Genomic DNA, 19,121 nt, shown 5'->3' on the forward strand with positions numbered 1-19,121 from the left:
TCACCGAACCAAATAAAGATTGAAAAGTATAATTACACAATTCACACACAAAATACATTGAAATCTCCAATATTTGTCTTTTATTTTTTTCACATTCAATTTCTCACTAATCCAAATTTCTCAAATTAATGTTTTAAATTATTTTGGATTGATTTAGGTTACATCACAGCAGCATACTTTTTTTTTTTTTAATGTATGTAACCGTGGGTCTAGTTACATCGGCCTCACCACACCTAGCAGGAGGCGAACATATTTCAGCACCACCAATATCTGAAGGAGAAATCAAAAGTACTTTGGTACAGTGTTTTTCTGCATTTTTTTTTTTGGAGCCGAGACACATTTTTCATTGGAAAAATCTCAAGACACACCACCAGCTGCAAATTTTTAATTTGAAACTTTGTAGCCTAAATTAGCAAGATGTATGTCACCTACATTAGCAGATGTTGCGTTGGTGAGATAAGAAAGGTCTCACACACATACACACACACCTACACACGCAATGAGTCTTTCTATTGTAGTGGGGACATCCCAGTGATAAAATGTACTAAATCCTCAGTTTTTGTCAGGTGTAAGCTCAATGTAGCAAATTAAAAAACACTTTGTCCTGGGTGTGTGTCTGTACCCCAGGCATGCCTAGTGGTTAAAAGTGTATACAAAAAAAAATCTTTCAAGGGTGCAAGACTCCCTTTTGAAACACACCTGTTGCTGTAATGTGCAGTGTTGCTTTACCGTTCTGATGAGAATCAATTGCATATTTCTACGTCAAAGTTCTTAATTTGCTCCACATTAGCAAGCAGTTGAACCTTGATAATATTTTTTAAATGTGCGTTGAGTTCAATAAATGTGGAATTGTAAAATTTGAATGAAATGTAAAGCATGTTGGTAAGCGTGTCGGTGTTGTTTTTTCCTTGTCCTTTATAGGCTACGTCATAGGTGTCAAAATCCAGTCCTCGAGGGCCGGTATCCTGCTTATTTTCTAACATTCGCTCTCAAACACACCTGATTCAAATGATTAGGATCATTTACACGCTCTTGCAGTGCTTACTAATGAGCTTTGAATCAGGTGTGTTAAGGAGAGCAAACTGTAAAACCTGGAGGACACTTCACATCGAGGACCGGAGTTGGACACCTATTGCGAAGTCATTAAGGACTACCTCGTGCACGTGAGGATGTCGTTTGTGGCACTTCCGGTCGACTACTCGCGCGTCTATCCGAGCTGACTCGGTCCTGAAGTCGGAACGGCCACGGAGCGAAGGACGGAGCCTTTAAAATGATCAATCAAGTCAAAATGTTTCTCCTTCTTCTGTTCAGTGTCCTTCTGAGAAGTGGTGAGATTCAGATTTATTTACAATTAGAATTAATTGAATTTCAATTATAGAACATTTATATTTGTAAATATGGATTGTTCAACAGGTATTGAACTTTTGCTTAGTGACTTTAAAATGTGACGTTTAATTTTGTATATTGCTATTTGCCATTGTGAGGTCTGAAGAAACTGACAATTTGCTTTTTTCTGCGTCATTATTTCCGCAAATACGTGACGTGTAATTTCTTTGCAATTGACTTTATTGTGACACTCTTTACAATTTAGCGCATGAAAAATTCACGATTTTGACTCGGCGATAAGTCAAAACGATTCGGTAAGAACCCTCCACCCCCCAATCTTCACAAAATGTACTTGATATGCAGTCCTTGAAGTGAAAAAAGCACAAAAAAAACGTTCCTCCTTCGCTAGAAAAATACTTTGTAAATTGACACTTTAATTCAAATGAGCGTTTTTTTTCTTTAGCGTGAAGTGTATTTCTGATCTTTAAACCCGCACATCTCTTAAGTCATATTTTTTGCAGTCATGAGCAAAATACTGGATCAGTCACCGTGCTTGCCTATGATGAATAAAAACTTTTCAACATTTAAACGTTGTGAGAAAAAACGTGTGCGAACATGTTACAACACTGACCCTACGTGGACAATAATGGTAATGTCGATAGTACAGCAATCTCCGAAAGGTGCACAAAAAACGATAGCATTTATTTCCTGTATTGGGAAGCAGTTTTGATATTTCCATTAAAAAAATGCAAAGGAGTATTTATTTTGGTGTCTCGTTCGTTGTCGTGCATTGCGTCATGAAGTACTGATCTATCATTCCTCTTAATTGACATTAAACTTCATAATGGACAAGGGAACAAAAGTGCCATCATTGAATAAAACAATGTCATGATTAAATCTTGAAACAATTACATAGTGAAAGTAACAAAAAATATAATTTTGAAAATTTGCCAGAAACCCCAAAAAAGATTCATTCAGCTCATTCAATCCCAAAGACGTATTTTTATGTTCTTCGTTTAAGTGTCCAGAAAAGTCTTCTTCTTCTTATAGTTCCCAGTTTTTTTTCAAGTGTTTAACCAAAGCAAGTTGTAAAACTGTCTCCTACTAAAATGATTAGTTATTAAAGTAATAAATGAATTTTCGTAAGTAAGTACTAAATAAATAGAATGTTCTTAATTACCCAAATGTAATGTATTACTCTATGTAAGTACTAAAGACGTAATTGATTACATTATTATAAAGAAATAAAATAATCTATTACTGTACTTTATTAATTTAGTAATTGACTATTTTAATACATCATTCTTTTAGCACCGGCCATTTTTAGACCTTTGAGTTTGAACTTGGAAAAAAAAAAACTATTGGAAAAAAAATGTAAATTGGAATTGAATATCTGGACTCTTAAAAAGTAAAAATATGTCTTTGGGATTTATTGAGTGAACCATATGAAAAAAAAAAAACAAGTGTACTTTGTCTCATTGTTGTTGGTCAATTTCTTTGCAGGGCAGTGTGAGTGTCCCACAGGCTGGCAGGATCACAAGAACATTTGTTACTACATCTCCAGAGACACCAAAGCATGGAGGGAGGCCAACGCCTACTGCCTATCGCACAACAGCACCCTGACGAGCATTCTGAACGACGACGAGAAGGTCACGTGGGCTCACCTCTACCTCGCTCACTTCTACTGTATCTTACCATGAATGAGCTCCTTATTTTATGATTAATCGTAGGAATGGCTGAAGACAACTTTGGGACAGGGCAAGGCCTGGCTGGGCCTGACGGATGGGCACACGGAAGGAGCGTGGAGATGGACCGACGGAAGTCATTTCACAGAATCCATGGCGTAAGTGCCAGCACAGATAATATGCCTCATAATAACAGGACTTGAAAATCCACATATCAATGAGACAATGAGATTATTATCTATAAAGATTGTATAAGTATACATAAAACTATTTTTTTAACATTAACAAAATAAAAAACAAAATAAATTAACTTTCAATAACTCAACTACTTTTTAGTAGTCCAGAGGGGGGCTAACTTTTTGAAACAAGGGAGAAAATTGGAGTATTTAATAAGTGAAAAAACAATGCGGGATATCTCAAAAAACATGTGCTTTAATCTCAGTAGAAAATGAACAAAAGCATCAGAACAGTATTAAAGTCTCATATATTTAACTGTATTCAAATGACTCTTAATAACTGAAAATTAAATGAACACAATGCCGCTATACATGTTTATGTTTTACTTGTTAACTGTTTCTATTTTTAAGCACTGATGGTTTTGCTATCCTTCAGGATATTAACATTATCACTCTCCTCCTGATTGATAATTTCTTAAAATTCGGTGGGCCGGATTGAAAATAGTGCGTCTGTTCGCTTGTGTTTCTTATAAAAGAAAAGCACACGAGAAAAGAAGCAAACAAGGAAAGAAAGAAGCAAACAAGAAGAGAAAAGCAAACAATAAAAAAAGTAAATGAAAAGATGCAAATGAGAAAAAAGAAGCAAACAACAAAGGACGCAAACAAGATAAAAGCAAACAAGAAAAAAAAGAAGCAAACGGAAAAAGAAGCAAACAAATAAAGGACACAAACAAGAAAAAGGACACACACAAGAAAGAAAATGCCAAGAAAAAAAGAAGCAAACAAGAAAAAAAGACATGCACTATCCCAAGGCAAGTATCGCTGCAAGAAATTATAAACAAAGGGAAAAAAAAATAACAGAAAAAAATCTGCTGCCAGTGGGATTTGAGACAGCGACGCTTTTAAAAACAAAAACATAACCAACTGAGCCACTGTGCTTCTTTTTTCTTGTTTGCGTTTTTGTTCTTGTATGCTTCATTTTTTCTTGCTTGCGTCTTTTTGCTTTTTTAATTTTTTTCTAGTTTTGGTATCCTTTTTCTTTGTTGCTTTTTGTTTGCATTTTTGCATGCGTCTTTTTTTTCTTTTTTCTCATTTGCGTCTTTGTTTTTGCGTATTTTGTATTATATATATTTTTTTCTGTTGTTTCTTTTTTCTTGTCTTTGCAGGAACTGGGGGGAAGGGCAGCCCAACAATTATGCCAAGGGCAAACATGGTGCACACTGTGCCGCCATGGTGGTCAACAAAGGGGGTCGCTGGTACGACTACGACTGCAACAGCACCATGGAGAGCTACATCTGCAAACGAGCCAACCTTGTGACCATCGTGAGTCGCCATCTTGAAAGAAAAAAGGAGCGATGCTAAGCTAATGGTGCTGTTTGTTGCATTCAGGTGGTGCCAAAAGCCTCAGGAGCGTTGAATGTAAACGAAAAACTGGCAGTGGAGCTGGTCACCAGGATGGCCATTACGGGGAAAGTCGTGAGTGGTCACCCACCAAAAGGGGCGTGACCTCATGATGATGCTAACTTGTCTTGTCTCCCCACCCCCAAAAGGTCAACGAGGACAAGAAGCCATGTTCACTTGATGTCAGATCCTCATGCACAGTGATTATGGAGGCTGCAGGGGTGTGTTACATTTTTTTGTGTGATTTATTAACTCATTCAATCCCCAAAACAAGTTTTTACAGTCCAGCATTCAGTGTATAGTATTAAAGGATTTTTTTATTGCCTTTTAGTACTTAAGTAAATAATTAGGTCCTAAGGGTACTATTGTAATCATTTACTTGAGTACTTGAAGAGATCAAGTCCTTTAGCGCTAAATTAGCCACTAATGACTAAGTTAATAAATCAATGCAGTGCTTCTTGTTTATTTTTTTTGCAAAAGCCTCCCTAGCCTCCAAATCAAGTCAAAATAAGATCATTATCCTTAAAAGTTGTACAAGTACATGCATAAAACTGTACCCGTTTTAACGTTAAAATAAAGAACTATAAATCAACTTTCAACAAATCTTTAACTTTTTACACGTTTTATACATGTTATGGGTTAGTCTGAAACTGAAAAACAAGTGCAACAAAGTTCCTGAAATAGATGGTATATCAATACATATTTAAACTAGAACCCTTTTTGACCAACTGAATCGTTAGATACTGAAAAAAAAATCAAAAATCAGTAAATAATAATGTAAATTGATCAGGAACATAAACACTTGAGCACCAATATACTATATAACCTTATACTGTATAATAATTTCGTAACTACTTCATAAGCAATTTTTAGACACCTCCATTAGCCTATGACCTAGCCTTTAGAAATAAAAATAAAAATATATAAATAGGTACCCTGGGATTAGATGTTTGAACATTTAAACGTATAAATGTGTTTGGAAGTGAATAAATTAATGTTTAATGAAATAGATGGACATTTTTCAGTTTGAGTATGACATGTCCGCGACTACATTTGAAAGCACCACGCAGCTGGCAGCTAGCGCTGGAGACTTGTGTCGTATGAAATAATTCACGGGCGGTTTCTTAGCGTCTTTTTCTTCAATGGAGGTGTTTTAGCACAACACATTGCATTCTCTTGTTGTAGAATGTTCAAGTCGGGGAACTGGTTGGACCTCTCAGTGTGGGCAACATCATCACAATCAGAGGGCGAGTCGATCAAAACGCAAAACGGTACGCGTCCACATTCCCTCAAAATAAAAGGCTGTTTCCATGGCAACTTGTTTGTACTTTTGTGTTGCAGTTTTGCCGTCGACCTCCACATTGGCAGTAGCAATAGCGACCGCACCGCGCTTCGCCTGATCACTCGAGTGGAGTATTACGACACTGGCGACCGCATCGCTCTGCACCTGAATCCTCGATTCGATTACTGGGGTAGCGTCAACGTGTTTGTGCGGAATTCCAAACTAGCGGAACACTGGGGGCAGTGGGAGGACCGGACGGGCCTTTTTCCCTTTTCACTCGGGCAGTTTTTTGAGGTAACACCAATCATTTGCCATACGCTCCCATTCACCCACTGCTCACCTGTGTGTGTGTGTTCTGTTTTTTTTTTGTCTTTCAGATGAGGATTGGGTGCGACACGGACTCTTTCCACGTGAGCGTCGGCAACGACTTCCAAATGGACTACAAGTACCGAGTACCCCTGGACCAGATCACGCGTGTGACAGTGAGAGGTGCTGTCGCACTGGAAGGCGTCACATTGGTGTGACGTCACATTAGCGTCGAAAGCCACTTTTTCCCGGCTTCGTCTTATTAGGAATATTTATCATAGTGTGTGTATATATAGTATCATAGTTTACCATAGATCAGTGCTAATTAATGTTACTTTAAGTAGAAAGACCAGAGGCGCCATTTGGCACTTCTACCTATAGAGACCATCGGAGTGCCAAATAGCAACAAGGATTATAGCTCGCATCCCGAATCACTTGTGAATGGCTAAATTTGTTATGTAAATTGAGCAGAAGAGAAGTTCTACAACTTTTATCTTGTTGGGGGAGCTTTACACTTGCAAATGTGACCATTATCTGAATGGGGGTGGAAAAGCTTCCACAAACTCAACTTTTTGAAAACATCGTTCAAGGTCAGAATTGTTTCGTTTGGGCTTTTTTTTTTGTACACAAAAAAGAAAAGACAAATCTACATATACAGCCAAACACACAAGAAGTAAAACAGCATGAGCAGAAAAATACAAAACAAAAACAGCTAAAAAAAAATGTGTGTTTTAAAAAAAACGGGTATGTTGGATGCCAATGAGGATTTTTCATATTTTCACTCTTAGGGAACTGTGGTTTCAATCACAGTCGAGGGTTGCAGCAATGCAGAATCAATAAAAAAAAGACTCTTAGTGACTTTTGTTTTGGGTCATGTTTGTTGCCTTTCTATATGCTAAACTAACATTATCATTTCGTAATTTTGTACAAATGCAGATTTCCCTTGCTTGAGACTAACTGTGGTACAATCTGAAAGAAAAACAAGATTTTGTGGGGTTGTTCATGTAGCAAGCAGACGACTTTTTTGCATTTGCACCCAGATGTAAACATGCAAGTTGACACACCCACCTTCACTTCTTTTGTGGATGCAAATTGCATTACTATTGTGTTGAGGGGGATAAATACTCCACTGCGAAGACTATCGACTTCACTTCCCTGAAGATTTCTGTGGTGTGCAAACCTCAAGAAAGAAAATGCAGAGAAGTGCTCAACATGCTTTGGAAAAGATCTTGAGTGAAGTAAATCACAATGACTCAGATGGAGAAGAAATCAACCTTCCATTGGATTCAGAGTCTGAGCTGTCTTCGGGTAAGATTTTGTTTTATAATATTTCCTTTTTTGTATTTCTTTTCAAACAGGGTGAAAAATGCAAAAAAAAAAAGTTGAAGCAGAGCGTTTTTCTGTTTAATTTTTATATTTGTCCTCATAGCACCATCTGAAGTGCAAGATGTTTTTCAGCTTTCTTTTGTGTCTTTATTTAGATAGATATACCAGATTCTACTTGGATACAGAAGATATCCATGCATTTGTGAGATGATTTGACTTTCCCATTGCTCACATATTCATATTTTTTCACTCTGCAGACGAGGAAACCGCTCTTCAGCCGGAAAAGAAAGCTCGGTTGGAGACTGATCTGACAGAGACGGCAAAAGACGGCACTGTGTGGCATGAAGAACAGTTGGGGATTCAACTCAATTTCACCCCGATCGAAGCTTACGCCGAAAATGGAGAGCCATCAACTGCGGTCAGAAGCAGTATTGCGAGCCGCCTTCAGAGCTTCCTGTGCTTTGTCACTCTTGACATGATTCGCACCATTCAGGAATCAACGATTCGACGTGCACAGCAAACCGAGCACGACGATTGGTTTACGGCCCTTCCTGAACTGATGGCCTTTGTCGCAGTAGTAATTTTGCGCGGGGTCACCAGGGTACCGTCGCTAAATGACTGTTGGTCAGCAAACCTGGGAAACCCGCAGATAATTCAAATAATGTCTCGGAACCGCTTCAAAGATATCATGAAACACCTGCGATTTGATGACAAGTCCACCCGCGGCGAGCGAGTAAAAACCGATAAGTTTGCTGCGATTTCTGATGTGTGGGGGTCATTTGTCACCAATTGCATCACATCGTACAACCCTGGCCTACACATCACCGTTGACGCGCAACTTTTTCCATCAAAGACCCGCTGCTGTTTCCTCCAGTACATTGCTAGTAAACCGGACAAGTTTGGGATCAAGTTTTGGGTGGCCTGTGACTTGAAAACCAAGTACATTTGCAATGTCCTCCCATATCTTGGCAAGGATCCCAGTCAACCCGACGGGGAGAGACTGTCTGAAACTGTAGTCATGGAACTGATGGAACCATTTTTGGACAAAGGCAGAAATGTGACGGCGGGCAATTTCTTTACATCACTGTCACTTGCAAAGCGACTTCTTAGCCGGAAAACCACCATCCTTGGCACGGTCAACAAGATTTGCAGGGAAATTCCACTATCCGCTAAAAAGGTGGACCGCGATGAATTCACCACTCAGGTGTTTTCAACCACTGGTGCCACACTCACAGTGTACGCTCCCAGACGGAAAAAGGCTGTCTACATTCTCAGCAGCATGCACAATGTGGTTCAGATTGACAATACTGCCAAAAGGAAACCAAACACTGTCACCCTTTACGATACCACAAAGCGTGGCGTGGATGTAATGGACCAGATGGTGAGAGAGTACACCGTCCGCGCGGGTACACGGCGCTGGCCGGTCGCCGTGTTCTATAACATGATCGATATGGCAGCTTTCAATGCATATGTGCTGTATCAAGCGTGCGGCGGGAAACGAGAGAGACGGGTGGACTTTCTGGTGGAGCTTGCAAGAGAGTTGGCTAACTCTCACATGGATGCCAAGAAGGCGCAAAAGGAAGAATTACTCGGGGAACGATTTTCCCCAGCTAGACCTGGAAAAAGATCCTTGTGTCAGGTCAGACATCAGTGCAAGAAGAATCATGCCACTGTGCGTTGTGTTGACTGCTACAGATACACATGTGGGAAATGCAGAAAAGAGCTACCATGGCAGTGCAAGGATTGTAAATGATTGTCGAAATGTTCTCACTCTTAGACACTGACTGTACCCTGAAGACGCATATAGTGTACCGCATTTTCCGCACTATAAGGCGCAGCGGATTATAAGGCGCACCCCCAATTAATGACATATTTGAAAACTTCTTCCAAATATAAGGCGCAGCGGATTATAAGGCGCACCCTCAATTAATGACATATTTTCAAACTTTTTCAATCACAATATAGTAATACTCAAAGTAATAACAATAAAAACTAATAACTAAACTCTCTAGCATAATAACTCAATGTCAATATGACCAACTGTAAACACACAAAAGGAACGGGTAAAGTTTACTTTATCAGTTCATTCCCCACCTACGAATCCCATCTCAATATTCATCCATATATAAGGCGCACCATCAGCTTTTTAAAAAAAATTAAGGCTTTTGGGTGCGCCTTACAGTGCGGAAAATACGGTATATAATTTTGTGATTTTTTTTTTGGTCCATTTGTTTCAATAAATCACACCAACAGGAAAAAGTAGTGTCTTGCTCTATCAGCAAGATAAAATTGTGTCGCAACCTCAGCCTTTCTTATCTTGAGTGAAGTTTTCAAAAGATGGGTCTGTGCAAAGCTCTTCCACCCCCTCTAAGTAAGTAAGTTTGCATGTGTGAGGCTTTCCCAGCAAGATAAAGTTGGTGTGCAACTTTTTATTTCGGTTTTCCGGGTAGCTTCACTTTGGCTTTTCCAAATGCGCTTTTTGTTGTGTTAGGTGCATTTTTTGTAATTAAACTTTTTAGTCTTTGATACCTGTGTCCACTCCATTTGGGATCCGCATATTATTGGTCTAGCTAAGACGTGTAACACTTTTTTTTAGATGTTATACATTACAGACAATTCTATTCTAACTCAAAGTCTGATATGGTAGGAATTTCTGTAGAAATGTCCAAAAAATGACTGAAAAACAAACACGTAGTTAACATTTTTTTAATTGCTATCTGTAGAATCCTTTTCATTGAACACGTACTGCTCTGCCAGGAAGACCATAAGAAGAAAGTGTACAACTAAGTTTGATAGCAAAATATCCCTGGAGTTAATCCGGGAAAATCCATTTGAAAATATCAGTCAAAATCTATACTGTATTGTAAAAAAAAAAAGAAACAAGTGCATACCTGCATGTGGGGACCGGCGCTAAAGGGGAAGGTGGAGGGAGTAGTGGGAGCGCGCCCAACGGCGGACAGGTTTCCCCACCCGACCGATGACGGGCAGTTTGTGGGTGTAGGCGCGCGGCGGCACGGCGGCCGGGGCCGGCGTGATTGCGAAGGTGGTCTGGAACGGCCGGCGGCCCCGGCAACTGCGGCCCATTTGTCTGCCGCCGATGAGGAAGGAGAAGACCAGGGGTCCGGCCTGAGGGGAGGTGAAGCGAGCTTTGGGGAAGACGTCGCGAGACGGACCCGCCTGCCGCTGGCCCGGTCGCGACGTGGACGATCGCGAACGTTGAACGGAGGAAGATGAACGGGCCACAGATCTGCTGGGGCGGGGAAACACAAAAACAAAAATAGAACCGAGCTTTTACTTGAATCCTTTTTAACTCGTTCAATGCCAGGGACGTATTTTCTTTTTTTTTTTTTTTGGAGTCCAGCCATTTAAAACCAGATACTGTCGATTTAATACTTAAGCGTCTGGAAATTGATGTACTTAATGTACTTAAGTATCGATTTAATACTTATTGATCTGGGTTTAATCTCGTAAAAAACGTGAAAATACATCTCTAGCATTGAATGAGTTCATTGCCATGAATATAAAATTAAAAATTATGATAAACAATGTTTTTACGATAAAAATTTACAACATACGTTAATCAAGTCAATTTTATTTATAGAGCACATTTAGGAAGAGCATCGTCAACCAAAGTGCCGTACAATAAAAAGTGCAAAATAGGAACCTGAAGAAAAACAAATGTCTTTACTATATGCACATGTTTCGTTTACAATTTTATATTTGAAAAGAAAAATGTGTCATTCAAATTTTCTTACATTAAATCATTTAAGTTTAAAGTGCAAGTGCTTATACCTTTATTTTTCATTTTGAATAAAAAAGGACACCGCGTAATGCATGTAAGTCAAAATGTATGCATCAAAATTAAATTACCGATGACAAAAAGAGAAATTTCAATTAAAGTCAACTTCAAACTTGTTTTCATATCGAACTGAATCTTGTGACTCTCATAATTACTAACTAATAATTTACATTTTTGAAAAGTGGCAAATTTGAATTTTTCTTTGTTCATCATTTTTCTCACTTTTTTTATGGCTCATATATAACATGCAGTACTAAATTGTCATTTTTGTACCTTCCAGGTCCAGTTGCTGCCAGACTGGGCGGGGGCGGGTCGGTCCGGGGACTCCCGTCCTGCCTGGGACTGATGTTGAGGTTGGCCGTGAGCTGGGGCATCTTCCGGGCGGTGTCGTGATTGGAGGCGGGCCCGGGGGGGTCTTTCCTGGCATCGCCGGCCTGCGCCAGGTCGCCGCCAAACCCGGGCCCGGTGCTGAAGCGAACGGCCAAGCTGTCCCCGAAGAAGGCGTAGAGTTCACAGTACATGGCGGGGAGCGGGACGGGGGTCCAGTCCTCCCACGGGCACCCGGCGCCGCCCGTTTGAAGGTGGCTGGCGATGCCCAGGGCGGCCTCGGAGAGCGGTTCCGGCGGCGGGCTGAGACCGGGCGAGCTCACCCTGCAGCCCAAAACGCCCGCCCCCGAGCCCGAATGGGCGCCGGGGCTTCCGTCTGCTGCCGGCTGGGACAAGGACAGCGCCTTCATCTTCAGCAGGCGCTCTACTGCCACCTACGGGACAACACAATGAAATGTAATGCGGCATTTTACGACTTTGTACATCATGAGTACAAATTTCGGACCATATCGGGAATGTTTGGGACTGACCAAGATGGCGCCGTAGACTTTGTGTCCATCTGCTTTGACTTGAGCGTTGGACACCGAGTAGTCGTCCAGCACGGCCTGCAGGTTGGCCCAGTAAGCAGGAAGATGCGGGAACAGGACCCTTTCCACGGCCTGTGGCCAAGGTTAGTCAGTAGTCAGTCATTCATTGCGAATCATCATAAAATAATAGGGTCGGGCCAAAAAAATTGATGCACATAAGAATCGGGATTATCATGTAGCACAATTTGGGATCAATGGGGGAAATTTTGACCCAACTCAGGGTTTTTGAAGGGTGATATCAAAGGAAAAGCAAACAAAAAATACACTAGGAGCCTAAAATATTGCCTAGATTGTCAAAACATGACGACTTTCAATATGCCACGCTGCCACCCCTTCTAAACGCTTGCAAACGCGAGGTCAAGAGGTACACTCTATAGGTGTTGGATTTAGCCCATGTCAGGCTCATTTACTGCCATTCAAAATGAGAAATATTGTCAATTTTGGACATACTGAAAATATTAGACATATTGTTTTATCATGCATTTTCCCCGTTTTTTGCAATAATCCTTTCAATGGCAGCTCGCAAATGGGGCACAATAGAAAGGTTTGTGTTGACACCCCAAACCCATCGTTTTGCGCTGGCGGCTAATTTATGACATTTGCAAGCCTTTCATTGTCTGATGATTGGGTTAGCTTGGACTCCCATAAAGCAAAAGCCTTCAAAAGATTCAAGTCATAATACTCTAATCATGATAATAAATATTCCTATTTTAATTTCATTTATATACAGCGTGGTTACTTTTGCTACATCACATTTTTACAACTTTCGCACATAAAGGGGTGCGTAGGTCCCCCCCCAAATATTTGTATATTTAAGATAAAATGACTAGGACGGTGGTTTACAAATTGAATGATTGAGTGAACTATTGTTTGACTGTAATTATATACAAGAAAAAAATCAAATACTTAATGGGATGAAGAAATCTAGTGTGTAATTTTAGAAAAAAAGTTCAATGAATAAAACAATTGTTAATGATGCAAAATGCTGAGAATGTGGTGGGGCATACCTTCCATCCCAGTGCATGGAGGCCCACCACAGCGCCATAGTGGGAGCACAGCGGTCTGACGGGATCCGACAGAACCTTTTGAAGAGACAGCAGAATCTGGTGGTAGAGTCCGCTCACCAGATCACCGTGAGTCCTAAAACCAGATCGCCACCACGTCACTTATTGAAAACAATCACCAATTTTTTTTTTTTTTTTTTTTTTTTCAAGTAACAGACATCCAAAATACAAAAAAAAGTTATAACTGCTGACTGGTGTTAGAGGATGGCAGCAAGATTCTAATTTTGTCTAAATCACAACATAGCTTCTTTTGGAACCAAGATGCTGCAACAACACAGCGAAAATGAAGTTCCTCAACTTACTTTAACAAAGTTCCTTCACACCAAAAGCTTTACTTTTGATTTCATGAAGCTCCTCAACTCGCATCAACATAGTTTCTTGACATTACGAGGCCAAAAAGATGGCGGGAATTTGGAGTTCACACCTCACTTCAACATAGTTCCATGGCAGCAAGAGGCCACAAGATGTCAGCAAAGCACCCATTTTGTCTAAATAAAGCTCATCAACACATATAAAAACTGGGCGCCAAGAGGCAATGAAGTTCCTCAACTTACCTCAATATAATTCCTTGACACCAAAAGCCTTACTTATAACGACATGAAGCTCCTCAACTCATATCAACAAAGTTCCTTGACATTAGGATGCGAGAAGATGGTGGAAAATCATGCCTTTTGTCAAACTGAAGTTCCCAGCTCACATCAACATAGTTCCTGGCACTAAGAAGACAACATTTTGGGCCAAGGCACTACCTTTAATAAAGATGAAGCTCCTCAACCCTTTTCAACATAGTTCCTTGGCACCAAGAACACACCAGTTTGACCAAAGGCACTACTTTTATCAAAATGAAGCTCCTCAACTCTTTTCAACAAAGTTCCTTGGCACCAAGAGACCACAAAATGGCAGCGAAACCACTGCTTCTGTCTAAAGAAAGCTCCTCAACTCAATTCAACATTCCTATGCACCAAGAACACACCAGTTTGGGGCAAAGGCACTACCTTTATCAAAATGAAGCTTCTCAACTCTTTTCAACATGGTTCCTTGGCATTAATATCCATTCCCACCCTTCACCCCTGTAAAAATCAGCAAAAAATGACGAACTGCAAATACACAAGCGGTTCTGTTATGTTTAAGTGGTGATAAAAAAAATTTTTCTGTAAGTGTTCCCGGGGCCCCGCACCTACCAGAGGATGTGGCTGAGGAGCAGGGCGGCATAGTCCCTCAGGGTCCAGTGGTCGTTGAGCGGGTTGATGGAGGCTGCCAGGGGCTCCAAGATACAGTACATGACGCTTGAGACAAGGCTGCGCACATAAGAGCCCAGATACAGGTACGGGTTCTGGACCAGACTCTTCACCATGTGCAGAAGCCTGTTGAGTTGCTCCAGGTCATGGCTCACCGACTTCACCTGCAAAAAACAAAAGGAAAAAAATCAAAGGAAGAATTCAATACGCGCAAGCTGGAATGACCGTCTTCACCGGGCTTACCCCACTGATGACATAAACAAAGTATGGAAGCAAGGCGGCAATTTTGGAATTGGACTGCAGGTCCAGCAGAGCCACCTTCATGAGGTGAGGGTCATCTCCCAGGATGGCCCGTGTGATCTGCTGGTAGTACTTCAACAGGTCCTCCGATAGCGACTGGACCGCCGAGGGAACTTTGAAAAGACAGCGGTTGGTCACGGCGGTCGTCGTTGCAAGCCGTCCAATAGTTTTACCTGCTCCTTGGGGTTCCACGTTCCCTTTGCCGTCCAGGTAAGACACGCTCACTGGCAAAACAACAGAAAAAAATCTTCTGAAAGAGCTTTGAAAAAGAGGCTTAGCTTACACTAAACCCGTTTCCCTCATGATACAGAACTTTAAACGTCTGTTAGCTAACTAAACTAATATTAATATCCCAATAGTCAGAACCGATAAAAAACATATATTTGAACGGAAGCAATGCAGCTACACATTTATGACACGCATTATAATTATCACAAGCATATATTCTTTATCATCTGCACAAAATGAGTAATATTATTGCTGCTTTCTAAGCTTGTGGCCATCTATTCCTGTTTTTTTATTAATAACCATAAAACACACAATAATAACTCTTATTTGTTGTAATATTTTATTCAACAAATCCAGAAGAAAGTCACGCGCAACATCAGCTGTTTTATTTCTGGCTTGTCTGCCAGAAAATTGTGTCACTAATGACAGTGCGCATGCATATAAAACTAAACAAAATAAAAGCAAACACTTTTTGCAAAGGGGTATATATAAGTGAATATAAGTGAAATTTTTACAGTGTTCTCTTGCTACATTGCGGTTCGGTTATTGCAGCATCGCCCTGTCACAGATTTTGTTTTTTGTGATCATAATTTATTCTATTACAAGTTGTCATTGCTCTATTTCTTGCAATGTTTTTTTTCTTTCTTGTTTTATGTCAGACGGGTAAAAAAAAAAAAACAATTTTATAAATATATTTTTTTAAAAATCAACCTCTATTACATTAATTTTCATTTGTGACCTTATTTGTTGCAGGTTTATCTTGATATTTTTATTCTATTTTATATATTTTATATTTCTTGAGAGTTTATTTGTTATTTTAAACAAAGAAACAAACTAAAATTAAAAAAGGGAACAAAAGGAAACAAACAAAAAAAACCCCTTCAATATCTACTTCGCTGATTTTATTTACTGTTGGTATTTTGAGAAGATAACGCCGGTGATCAACGCAAGAACAATGTATTAACTTACTTTCTTTTCCAATTAATTTGCTCTTAACTTGAAAAGAACAGTGTATTGTTCCTGTCAAGGCATTAAACTCCCAAAGGGTCTTCACATACCCCCATTTGAGAACTGCTGCTAGAGAATCAGATTTTCTTATTAATTTCTTTTTGTTATTGAGTCCCCCAAAAAATTAAAATGCTGACCGCCAGGTTGTTCATTATTTTATATACAAAATCATTTTATTGCGTTTTAATCAGTAATTCAAACATTTAAATACAGCTAATACTTATAGCACTGTAAAAAAAATATTAAATGACGCAAGGCGACCACCGTACCTCGAACCATGGTCTCTGCGCAGCCCTTGGGAATGTTGGTGGCCAAGGCCAACTCGACCAGGTTGACTTCGCGTTCCTCGGTGAAGAAAAGCTCCCCTTCTTTGACCGAGCGGAAAGGGAGTGCATCTTGGGATCCGTAACCGCAGATGGGCTTGAGGAAATTTATGTGAGGGTTAATGTGAGTCATAAACAAATATGTACTGTATGGATGCATAGTATATACCTCCACGTTACTCCAGCGCAGAGCTCTGTTGAAGTCTTCAACCGTTAGCTTCCTTCTCTTGGCATGTCTCATGAAATGAGAGCTGCTCTGTTTTGTTGTGTTTAAAAGAACAAATCCAACACACACACGCATGTTCAGTACTTGTTTATACATAATCATCACCACTTTGTTCTTATTACAAATGTTAGGAGTCGTAGGTATGTGAAGAGTAACAAAAATAAATGACTGCATTATTATGGTTTTAGTTATTTTTTGAAATCCATTTTTAATTCAATTTGTCAAGTGCAGTTCAGCTGTATGTGGCTGAATGCGTTAATAGTCAAAAAGAAAGATTTTTACATTTTTTTTAAGACAGTCAAACCCAGGAAATTATTTATGTCTTTTGCATTTCTTTTGTTCAAGAGTTTGGTTCAGGAAGTGTCAAAAAATGGCCGGTACTAAATGAAATAAGTACTAAAGTAATTGATTGCTTTAGATAATTATTTAGGTACTTTACCAAATTTAATCGATTACCTTAGTATTTGAACTGAAATAAGTGATTCCTGGTACTTTAGCACCTACAGTAATCAATTACTTCAGTACATTTAGTACCCGATCGATTACCTTAATACTTTTCGAATCTATATTAATCAATTATTTTAGGTAAATAAGTAATCAATCACCTCATGAATTAGTTATTACCTTAGGTATGTTTCGGGGATTGAAGGAGATAATGAACAAATTCAATCTGGTAAACGTATTTAAATTAAGTGTATTTTATTTTACTCTTTATATTTGTAAAAAAACAAAAAACAAACAAAAAACATCTGAGTGCACTCCCAGTGTGTTTTAATACGTTTTACTTACCTGCGTCGCTTCCCTCAATCGGTAACACACATCCTCGGCCAGCAGAGCGGCGACATCATCGCCGAGTTCCACTCCTGCGCTCTCGGCCATGAGCTTGACGGACTCCCGCGACACTTCCGCGAAGCGTCGCTCCTCTCGTTCCGCCATCTGCTTCCCCTCTTAACAAAGGCAAAAAGAAAATGATTGTGAATGAACTCGCAAGGAAACACAAGTTCAAATTCTGTTTTCTTTAGAAACAAGTTACCCATTTCTTCCAGCGAGCTGAAATTAATTTACGGCATTTCCATAAGCAAAGGTCTACGTATATGTAAATATACAGAAAGCGTTCTTCTTTGACTTTCACTAACAACCCAGGCTAAAACAAACTCCTCCCCAAAGATTTGAGTCTCTCTAACAGTACAAAAAACAATGTAGGAGACAAGCCTCAAATTTAGAAATTTTGTTTACCGTAATATGTTATAAACACTCCCACTAGTCTTAACATGACATTGTGATTAATATTGTGTTTGGGAATATGATTTAACTAGCATTTCGACCTATCTCAAGGGTTTGCCATTTAGTTACTGGCTGTAATCAGAAAATTATATCATCGTTACCTTAAAGACCAATCATGGCACCTGTTTTTTTTTTGTAGTCATGTGACATTTGCAAGCTGAGCCGTGACTGGTTGTTACCTGAGCAACTGTGATGTCATTTTCAGTCGCCCTCCAGTGTCAAAATGGCTGCACATTCAAATGAAATAAAAACGGGTGGATTTTGCTGCTCAATTCATTTTTCCAGTTTCACAAACACATTATCCATCATAATAATGTTTAGACAAGTGGGCTTGAACAGCATATTTTTGTAAAGTAAATCACTTAAGTTGGCTTCCCCTTTAATCATTGATTTCTGAGATGCTAAAATCGAAATTGTTCCTACCTCACAATACCACACGTCCAGTTTTAAAAGCAAACAGCTTTCCCGTGAAAGGCGTGAACGTGTCAAGGCCTTCGCCGAATCAACCCCAAAACATATTGCATAGTACTCAAATTTTTAAAAGTGAATTTGGTGACCATATGTCTTCCTAGTGAGCATTTCTTTCCTGAATCGGGGCATTCTTTCAACAGGGTTTGGTAGATGACATCATGCTAACACCCGAAAGCTAACTATAAACCACCCGTCAACATAAGACAATAGAACCCCGCTTTCAATAATGTTGATAATGCGAATTGTTCAAAATTAGATATTTTAACTTACATTATGATATGGATGTAAATCGAGGTGGAATATTACACGTGAACTGATTGCTTCTTGAGTGTTGCGAGACCAAAACTGTATCCGCCATAATAGGTGGACGTCCGTAAACAGGAAGTAGATCTTATCCGGCTTTAAAAATAAGATATCTGGAGTACTATTTGGGGTTTACATCTCACGTTCCCGGGAGTTTTCCAGCCCTTTTTGTCTATTAAAAAAAAGGTAGAATACCTGAGCTCGTAACAAAGTCGGAACGAATGCCTGTTTTGTACGTGAATGTCAAAGTAAAATACACAACATCCGGTTACTTTAAAAGGATCGGCCTACTGAAATTGCCAACACAAAGTATTCAACAAATAACGTCGATTTAAGTAATCAAGTGCACTTCAGCAGTGTTTTGTTCCATATGGTTTCAAATTCGGGCAAACTATGGTATATTTATTTCTGGTATGAAGCAAATGCTGAAGGCATCTCACAACAAACACCACCTAAAGACA

General features: G+C 39.6%; 2 protein-coding genes across 4 annotated transcripts; one reads left to right on the forward strand and one right to left on the reverse strand.

Moving 5' to 3' along the window:
- Positions 1-876: 876 nt before the first annotated feature.
- LOC148428886 (uncharacterized) lies at positions 877-7,034 on the forward strand. Its single transcript, XM_088423388.1, has 10 exons — positions 877-882; positions 1,628-1,640; positions 2,830-2,975; positions 3,057-3,169; positions 4,354-4,510; positions 4,577-4,663; positions 4,738-4,809; positions 5,774-5,859; positions 5,930-6,164; positions 6,248-7,034. The coding sequence occupies exons 1-10, from the start codon at positions 877-879 to the stop codon at positions 6,392-6,394; spliced, it is 1,062 nt and encodes a 353-aa protein (XP_088279514.1). The 3' UTR covers positions 6,395-7,034.
- A 3,158-nt stretch (positions 7,035-10,192) lies between these two features.
- taf6l (TAF6-like RNA polymerase II, p300/CBP-associated factor (PCAF)-associated factor) lies at positions 10,193-18,766 on the reverse strand. Of its 3 annotated transcripts, none has more exons than XM_088422467.1 (11): positions 18,628-18,766; positions 17,392-17,549; positions 16,546-16,632; positions 16,323-16,473; positions 14,991-15,041; positions 14,761-14,930; positions 14,461-14,681; positions 13,223-13,355; positions 12,159-12,287; positions 11,575-12,062; positions 10,193-10,749 (listed from the first exon to the last, which is right to left on the reverse strand). In XM_088422467.1, the coding sequence occupies exons 2-11, from the start codon at positions 17,536-17,538 to the stop codon at positions 10,413-10,415; spliced, it is 1,914 nt and encodes a 637-aa protein (XP_088278593.1). In that variant the 5' UTR covers positions 17,539-17,549; positions 18,628-18,766; the 3' UTR covers positions 10,193-10,412. The 3 variants fall into 3 exon arrangements, with proteins under 3 accessions (XP_088278593.1, XP_088278585.1, XP_088278602.1); XM_088422459.1 differs by having other exon boundaries at positions 10,193-10,752; XM_088422476.1 differs by lacking the exon at positions 18,628-18,766 and having other exon boundaries at positions 10,193-10,752; positions 16,546-16,627; positions 17,392-17,520.
- Between the last annotated feature and the right edge of the window lie 355 nt (positions 18,767-19,121).

The sequence above is a fragment of the Hippichthys cyanospilos genome, chromosome 1 (assembly GCF_059441005.1).
Source record: "Hippichthys cyanospilos isolate Australia breed blue-spotted pipefish chromosome 1, RoL_Hcya_1.0, whole genome shotgun sequence".
Classification (NCBI taxonomy): Eukaryota; Metazoa; Chordata; class Actinopteri; order Syngnathiformes; family Syngnathidae; genus Hippichthys; species Hippichthys cyanospilos.

Bases quoted from the DNA above. Each gene is read 5' to 3' on its own strand.
- LOC148428886 (XM_088423388.1), top strand. The intron at 3,170-4,353 runs GTAAGTGCCAGC...TTGTCTTTGCAG, and splicing joins CATTTCACAGAATCCATGGC to GAACTGGGGGGAAGGGCAGC. The intron at 6,165-6,247 runs GTAACACCAATC...TTTGTCTTTCAG, and splicing joins CACTCGGGCAGTTTTTTGAG to ATGAGGATTGGGTGCGACAC.
- taf6l (XM_088422459.1), bottom strand. From the start codon at position 17,538: ATGGCGGAACGAGAGGAGCGACGCTTCGCGGAAGTGTCGCGGGAGTCC. The intron at 12,288-13,222 runs GTATGCCCCACC...CCTTGGCCACAG, and splicing joins TCCATGCACTGGGATGGAAG to GCCGTGGAAAGGGTCCTGTT. The intron at 10,753-11,574 runs GTACAAAAATGA...TCCCCGCCCCAG, and splicing joins GCAGCAACTGGACCTGGAAG to CAGATCTGTGGCCCGTTCAT.